This window comes from Andrographis paniculata, unplaced genomic scaffold, assembly GCF_009805555.1.
Source record: "Andrographis paniculata isolate CXL003 unplaced genomic scaffold, ASM980555v1 Contig74END, whole genome shotgun sequence".
NCBI lineage: Eukaryota > Viridiplantae > Streptophyta > Magnoliopsida > Lamiales > Acanthaceae > Andrographis > Andrographis paniculata.
Window position 1 is genome coordinate 1,969,423 of NW_026137611.1, and position 9,337 is coordinate 1,978,759.

Sequence of the window (9,337 nt, forward strand, 5' to 3'; positions counted from 1 at the left end):
ATCATATTAACATACTAATATATTATAATTTATTATTTTCTAGATAAAAAGATTAAGCATAAGAGATTTAAAAATTTAGTTTTCGTTCAACACAATAAAGAAAAAATACAAATAGATTTCAAATGATATATGATGAATGAAGGAATTTTAATATTTTTGTGTTGAATGAATTTAAACGGGATAATGAGTGAGTTTTCGACACTAATGATGTAGTTCATCCGAAAAAGAATCTTACATGAAGTTATGTTGATGAAGTCATAGATGCATCGATCAATCTTGAACAGTGCACCATTTCTAGAAAAGGAAACATGGGTGACACATTAGGTTCATCAATACAATTATAGTTCTAACATCTCAGGAAAACTTCAACTTCGGCATGGAACAAGAATTAGATGAAGAAGATGTATCATTATATGATGATATTTTGGATAATATTCCTAGTTGTAGCGGTAGACGAAAGATATTTGATTATTGAGATTTGAGATGATATCATTGATGATTTGGAGATTTATGAATAGTATTTTATTTTGTTTGATATAATTGAAATTATATTTTTTATGGTATAATATTTCATGTTATGATTTAAGGTATATAAAATTTTGAAGATTAATAGAAATTTAATAATATAATATTCCTAAGATTTATAATATATATAATTTTATACGTAGTGTGTTGCGTTTCTCATTTTGTCACCATGACGGTTTGATGGTCCGCAAACACCACGTTACAGAAGGACGTCGTAACATTTTTGTTGTAACTATTGGGGCAATATGTGGACACGTTTAAACTTCATGTTTGAAATGCTTATTTTTTATACTTAACTCTTAATTATAATTTTTAAATTTTAAAAGTACATTATTGAGTTGTTTACTCATAAGATCAACGTACTCACACACTTCGTAAAGAAAATTTAAAATTCTAGTTATTTAATTCCTTATTTTATTATACTTTCTAAACAATGCTTTCATAATATTAGCTCAACTTATTTAATATAAAACCAAAATCTATAAATCCATTGTTCTTACATGTAGGCACACATATAATTACTAACATAACCAACTTAAAAAACAATATACAGGCATGCAGATCGATTAGAATGTTAATTGAGTCAAATCAACACGGTGATATTTTAATTCAATCAACACATATAAGAAAAATACACATTGTATATAATAATATAAATACAACATATTTCCTAATAGCATGTATAATTTCACATATTACAATATACTATTAGTTTCACAAAAATAAATATATTTATAAAATGCAGTATATGACATAAATTGTGAAATACATGTTTATTTAATATATTATATATTGTATTGTATACAAGCATGTATTGTCTTTTTTTATTATATACTAACCGAATCAAAGTGATCATGTGTTGGTTTAATCTAATCAACATTCTAACCACTGCTACCGTATAATTACAAAGATGAACAACTTAAAAATCAACGCATATGCACTATATTTTTCAGTCAAATTTTTAGGCAAATACAACAATATAACAAATCCAAACACATTAGATATGAAATTATATTAAAAATAGTTCAGCAAACAACTATAAATTCCCACAATTTGCTATAAATTCATAAAACATCGGGTTTTATTTTAATTTTGAATTAAATTAAAATTATTTACTATATACAATATTTAATAAAAATATATTATTTTTTATATAAATATCTATCAAAATACTATTTGAACAAAAAATTAAATCAGTTCATAATTTCAAATCAATTTTATTTTATTTTAAATTAATTTCAAACTAAAACTATATTTATTTATTTATTTATTTATTTATTTGTTTTTTTTATTGGTATCTTGTGATTTATTTTTTATGATATAAATATATGGAAAGTATAACATAAAAATTGGTCTAATTATATATACTTCTTATCTCATCTAATTTTATTTTTATTATTTTATCCAAATTTATTCTCGTCTAATTATATATATACTTCTTCTGTCATTTAAATTTATTTTCACTTTTTTTTTATCATCCAAATTTATTCTTGTTTCTCTCTCTATTAAAAAAAAAATCACTTATTTTATTTTTTATACCATAAAAAAAAAAAACTATTTTTATCATAAATAATCAAATAAATAAATAAATATATAACAATAATGCTGGAGAAGCAAGCTGAGGCGTCCAGGAAAGAAAGGCTCACGAATAGCATCCGTACAACTGTGCGCCACGCGCCACTACCAGAGCGTCCCGGCTGCGGCGGCAACCGCTATAAACCCTAACCTCCCAACGCCACTCCTCCGCCGCGTACAACTTCAGCCATGACTTTCCAACGCTTCTACGCCGCCTGGTTCGACCAATTCCGCCACACCATCCATCAGCTCACCAATTCCGCCGCCGCCGACGACCACCACCGCCTCCAGCTCGTCCACAAGACCGTCGACCACTACTCCGGCTACTACCAGGCCAAATCCGCCGCCGCCAAGCACGACGCCCTCGCCTTCTTCGCGCCGCCGTGGACCACCGCCCTCGAGCGGTCCCTCCTCTGGATCGGCGGCTGGCGTCCGACCACCGCCTTCCACCTCCTCTACACCGAATCCAGCATCCTCTTCGAATCTCAGGTCGCCGACATCCTCCGCGGCGTCCACACCGGAAACCTCGGCGACCTCTCGCCGGCGCAGTTCCAGCGCGTCAGCGAGCTCCAATGCGCCACCGTCGGCCACGAGAACGACATCTCCGACGAGCTCTCCGATTGGCAGGTAATTTTCATTTTCTCAATTTCCGCATCCAATTCCACAATCGAATTAATTTCGAAATCGGAAGAATTAAAAAATCCATCAATTAATTAATGGATCGATCGAACGAACAGGACAACGCGTGCGATGTGGTGGGGATGTGCGGAGATATCGAGAGCAAGATGGAGAGACTGGCGGCGATTCTCGACAAGGCCGATCAGCTCCGTCTCAAGACCATTAAAAGCCTGGTGGAGCTTCTGACGCCGCAGCAGGCGGCGGAGCTGCTCGTCGCCGCCGCCGAGCTGCACTTCGGAATCCGCGCTTGGGGAATTCAGCACGACGGAAACCGCCGCCGCCGTAATATCTGACTCATAATATATATATTTATTTATGTTTTAATTATATTATGATAATTTGGGTAAAATGAATATTCCGTATATTAGTGGGTGAATTAATCATTTTATTTATGGGTAATAATTCGAATGAGAACAAGTTTAATAAGCAATTTTTTTTATGAAATTATTTAACACTAATAATTTATATAAGAAAATATATTACATTAAATAATTAATTTTGTTAAATTTTGAAAATTTACTGTTGTGAAATACAGAGAAACAGTTGAACATTTGCATGCATGGTGACACGTATCGTTATCACAATCATGTGTGATGACAAGTGGATATCAGTGTACTGTATTATTTGTATTATTATTATTATTATTATTATTATTTCAGAGGAGAAAATAGATATAAATATTTTATCATATATTGAATTATACTATTATTATTATTATTTCAGGGGAGAAAGTGGATATCAATAATTTATCATATACTGTATTATTATTATTTCAAGAGAGAGTGGATATCAGTATTTCATTATATATTGTATTATTATTTTTATTATTATTATTATTTCTGGGTAAAAAATGGATATCAGCATTTCATTATATACTGTATTATTATTATTTCAGGGAGAAAGTGGATATCAGTATTTTATTATATATTGTATTATTTATTATTATTATTATTATTTCGAGGGAGAAAGTGGGTATCAGTGTTTCATTATTATTATTATTTTATGGGAGAAAACAGATATCAGTGTTTCATTATATATTGTATTATTACTATTATTATTTTAGAGGAGAAAATGAATATCAGTATTTCATTATATATTGTATTATTATTATTATTTCAGAGAAGAATTAAAATAAAATATCATTTATTTAATACTTTTAAATTTTTATGTGATAAATATCCATTTATATATTTAAAATTAATTTAAAATATAAATTTACTATTTTAATATATTTTATTTATTTAATTTCAATATATTTTTAATCACTAATAAAAATATATATATATTGCTATCAATTTTTTGTCTTAATACGTAAGATTTTATTTTATCTTTTATTTTTCATTACTGATACGATGATCGCACAAATATATATATACTCATACTCATATACGTTATTTATTTTTTTATGTGTATGATATTTACACATAAAATGCATTATAAGTTATAATAATATATACTTTTTTCATACGCAACAATTAGCTATTTGGAGTCGTCGCAGAGAGAATGTGAAAAAAATAAATCGGTAGTTAGAAGTATTTTTAAAAATTTAGTTAGTAATTTAGAAAAATAAAAGGAGAGAATATAATAAAATTAATAGTATTTATTGTAAATAAGTATTGAGTAAAAGGTAATAATTAAATATTAAATTTTGATTTTTTCAAATATAATAATGAAATACTTAAATTTATCGGACAATCGCAAAAAGATAAATACATTTACCAAACAAAAAAAATATAATTTTAAACTTTACGCATAAAATATATACGAAAAATGATTATCGTATCATATATTTTCCGAAAGGTAAGTGTAGTCGTGAAACGATAATAGAATAGTTGGCTGGCATTGCATGATATGTTGCGAACATAATAAATATGTATTTTATACAACTATTTTTACATAAATGGACACTATTAATAAATATGCAATTCGATGTATAATTCGTGTAACTAGAAAGCGCTTATGAACTACCAAAAAAAAAAAGGAAAAATTTCTATTGAAACAATGCAATGTTGTTGATGCGATTTTTCAAAAATAAAAAGTAAAAATCCGAGAATATAAATTATTTTCAAATTTGATAAATTAAATGGTTGAGACTAAGAATCCCTAAGCACTGTAGGATACATAGATAAACTAGGAAATAAAATACTATAGACTGGAAAAATAAAGTGGTGATCCCCAAAAGTAATTCACTTGAATTTGATGTCAATTGAAGATGATTTCTTAGGTCACGAACAAACCTATTTAAAACCCATGTCAACTGCCACCACCAAGTCGTCCCTTCAAATCCGCTCATCGGTTGAAACTTCCTTCAACTGTCCAGAAACTGCTTTTTCGCCCGACCTGCACACCTGCTGCTACGTCTCCTCTTGTCCGTCTTCCACTTGTTTGACCTCCTAACTTGCCTGACTTCGCTTCGCCCGACCTTATCACATCCGACCTCCGTACCCGACCTGATCACATCCGACCTCAATGCCCGACCTTATCACGCCCGACCTCCGAGCCCGACCTGATCACGTCCGACCTCAGTACCCGACCTTATCACGTCCGACCTTCGTGCCCGACCTTACCACATCCGATCTTAACGCCCGACCTTATCACGTCTGATCTCTGTGCCCGACCTTATCATGTCTGACCTCCATGCCCGACCTAATCACATCCGACCTCAGTGCCCGACCTTATCACGCCCGACCTTACCACATCCGATCTTAACGCCCGACCTTATCACGTATGATCTATGTGCCCGACTTTATCATGTCTGACCTCCGTGCCCGACCTGATCACATCCGACCTCAGTGTCCGACCTTATTACGCCCGACCTCCGAGCCCGACCTGATCACGCCCGACCTCAGTGCCCAACCTTATCATGTCTGAGCTCCGTGTCCGACCTTATCACGCCCGATCTCTACACCCGACCTTATTACACCCGATCTCTGCTTTCTCCCGAGGAAGCCTTTTCCTTAATAGCATTTCGAACTCTCTTTTTAAAATCCTATTACTATTAACAAGCTCATTAAACTCTGCACCACTCCTTAACCTAATTTGATAGGCCCATTCTCGAAAACCCTACCCATCGTTTTTTTTTTGTGCTCAACAACTTGCCTCCTCCCGCCCAACTCCTAAACGTCACTCCTTGAACTGCGTGAGATGCGACGTTTAGGGGTTTGTAACACAGTGCTATCATTACACTGTGTTATGTCACATCGCAGGTTTTATGGAAAACCCTTCTCTGATCCAGCCATACTCATGCCCTCAAAATCCTAAAATTCTCCTTTTGCTCCCCAGCGATCAACTTCCAAGAACCCTCTACTTATTCGTCTTCTGCAACTCCTTCTCAAATGGCTAACCAATACGTTCCTACTCTTCTTTTCGATGGGGCTGATTCATCAGTGCCTTCCGTGGCTTCGAGGGTCCTTGCCCCACCGTACGCCCTTACTGCACCACCACCGAAGATGTTGATCATATGAGATCCGTCATCTCTCAGGTTTCTCTAATAATCGTCAACGATGTTGCGTTCAAGCCGGAACGTCTTTGGACAGTATCAGAACTCACCTCATTGATCCGAAAGCGCCTACCGTAAATGGCACGCGAGGCTCCTCCCCCACTTTGAAGAACAGTGGAAAAAGCAAAGCATTGACAAAGCCATCCTCCTCTCGACTCAGCCCCTTTATCTTCACGACAAAGCCCTACTAGCGATGGCGGCCTTTTAGCATTCTCAGATGGGCATATTCCTCCTCCCCTCTGGTCCTATCGGCCTGACCCTGATGGACGTGGCTATCATTGCTCATTTGCCAATCGTAGGCGATGATCCTGTTCTGGTTTCTTTTAAGGGCCGAGAGCCTTCACCCAACCATGCTAGTTGGGCCCTCGCCAAGCTTCCTAAGAAAGAGAGAAGCTGGACTAATTTTTTCAACAAATATCAGGGTAAGGAAGGCACCCCTGTTTCTGAATTGGAACACACAACATTCCTTCTTTTCTGGCTCTGCAGGTACGCTTTCTTCCTTTTGAAATCTCTTTCGTAAGTTCGAAGTTGGATGTTTTGGTTGAATCTCTTCTTTCTTTACATATACATCATTCTTTCCCCCTCCAAACTCGTCCTTTCTACCCAAGTTGATCTGGCCATTAAACTGGCCAACGGCCAATTTTTCTCATTGGGAACCCTCTTTTTGGCTAACCTCTTTGAGGGGTTAACCCGAGTGAGCACCCGCTTGATTGATACTAAGAAGGCGGACACAGCAGCTTCGGGACCATTTTGGTTCATGGAATTGTGGCTCCGTCTTTACTTCCCAAACGCCTTTTTTGGCCGACTTCTTATCACCCCGAATCCTTATAGGTCTATAGGATATGCCTTGGCCAGATTAACTCCTAATTCCTCTTATCTCTATCCGTCCGATCATGTCATCGCCCAAATCCTGACTGAGAACCGTAGCAATTCCCGTTTCTATGTCTACGAAACCCTTATACAATATTCGACCGATCTTTTTTGGCTTTATCTCGACACATCTTATTCCCAAATTTATCCTGATCCTCTTCCTCATCCGACCTATCCCTTCTCTTGGGACTCCGCCATGAAACCCCGATCTCTATTTTCTAGTAAGAGGTCGGACAAGAAAAACCACATATTATTTTATACTTTCAATTATTAGCCCCAATTTTTGGTCCGACAGTTCGGTTGTTGTCAGGGCCTGCCGGGACCACTAGCCCAACCTCACCTTATACCTCAAAGCCCAGAAGGGCTGGTGATTCCCGAGCTTATCCTGACCTACCTTTCCCAACTCACCGACTATATCACCTCTAACTCGTACTTGCCTTTCTGCTTAAAACCTTCGGCGACCGAAGCATTTCCTGCCTGGTGGTCGGCCACCTGGTCTTTTATTGCTCCCCCAACCAACCAATTGGTTGGAAAACTTGCCCCACCCCCAGTCTTGGCGCTGGGTTCTCCTCGATTGGCTGTTGCCCCGAGAAGAAAAAGGCAGGCACCTACCGTAGGCGGATCCGGAGCAAAGAAACAAAAGCAGAAGGCCGCCCCTGCCATTGATAGGCCGGTCATTGAGGAATACTTAGCATCTCTACCAGTGGATACAAGTGGGATGCCAAAATACTTGAGGAAACAATTTGGTAAGTCTTTTTCCTTCCATATTTTATTTTCCTTGCAAGCTTTTCTTAACTTTAACAGCTTCTATTCCAGAGGACCCTCCATTGCCGCCGACCACAACCCCAATTGTCTCTCAACCGATTGAGACTCAGCCGACCATGACTTAATCGACTGCGGCGCACTCACCCATCCATCTGACTTCTTCCCAGTTAGCTGCAGTCCCGATCACACACCAAACGACTATGATGCCGGCCACAAACCAACCGACTATGGTCCCATCCGTAGTACTACCAATGACCCGTCGGGGAGAGGACCCGACTGCCAATCAACCATCAGTTGCACCAACGACCCTAACTGAACAAAGACCTGCTCAACCGGTTGGTCCTCCAGAAAACATCCCGATCGCTGGTCAATCGACCATCACACAACCGATCTCCTTGCAAGCTGAGGTAAGTATTTCCTAATGCTCCTAAGAAAAAAAAAGAGAATACTTACTTCGGCCATTAACTTCAATTCTCTTACTGTAGGTACACCGATCGGAGGAATCGGCGGGGAGGCAAATTTCTCCTACAATTTCGCCTTTACCTGCTCTTCCACCATTACAAATGACTGATGTGGTCGCAGCGATGCCCGACCAACCCGTCGCCTTCCCCGACCAGGTTGCGGAACCATCACAGGTAACTTTCATGATTTTTCCATATGATTTTTTATAAACCTCTAACTCTTGTATGATATTTCAACTAGGAACCTGATGCAATTGTGGTGGTGCCCGAACCCGACCAGGTCACAAAATTGCCCGACCCAGTCGTGGCACCACCCGACAAGCTGCTGCCGCGCTACCCTTACAACCAGCCGCTCAGCCTATTGATGAGGTTCCTCCTATTGCTCCTCAACCAGTCCAACCGATCCCACCGCCTCACGACATAGATAAGATTTTTTCCTCGAAGTCGGGCGAGGCTTCAGTCAATTTTGTCCCAAGGGGTTCGGTTAGTATTCCCTCTCATCCATTTTCTAGCTTTCTCCCCTTCTTCCTTGCTTAACTTTCTTCGTTTAGGGGATAGAGCTGGCCGTCGCTCACCTTCTTCAACTGGGAGACGAATCAGTTGCTGGCCCGACAACTCACCATGGTGCCTCAACGACGTTCCGACTCATGGCCCTTTCTGAAGCCACGGCCGCCTTAAATCAGGTAAACTTTATCCTTATATTGTAATGAGTTAACCATATCTCTCTGACTTAACATTTTCCTTTTGTCTCAGGCTGCTCAAGAGATGAACATTTTGGCCCGAGTGAACCTTCCGACTCCCGTCAGATCTATCGTGGAACGCTGCGCCGACCTATCTTTTGCCGACCTGAGTTTAGCCGACCTCGAAGCTCTAGTCCACGTCATCTCAACCGACTGCTGATCCAGCCAGTCTTGAGGCAACCTTGAAAAAGTTCGATCAAGACTTTAATCTTGCCAAGACTACG

General features: G+C 38.1%; 1 protein-coding gene across 1 annotated transcript; it reads left to right on the forward strand.

Annotated features, from left to right (window-relative positions):
- Positions 1 to 2,133: 2,133 nt before the first annotated feature.
- LOC127266195 (protein DOG1-like 3) lies at positions 2,134 to 3,404 on the forward strand. Its single transcript, XM_051296363.1, has 2 exons — positions 2,134 to 2,727; positions 2,838 to 3,404. Exons 1-2 carry the CDS (start codon positions 2,290 to 2,292, stop codon positions 3,069 to 3,071), a joined length of 672 nt encoding a protein of 223 aa, XP_051152320.1. The 5' UTR covers positions 2,134 to 2,289; the 3' UTR covers positions 3,072 to 3,404.
- The last annotated feature ends 5,933 nt before the right edge of the window (positions 3,405 to 9,337 follow it).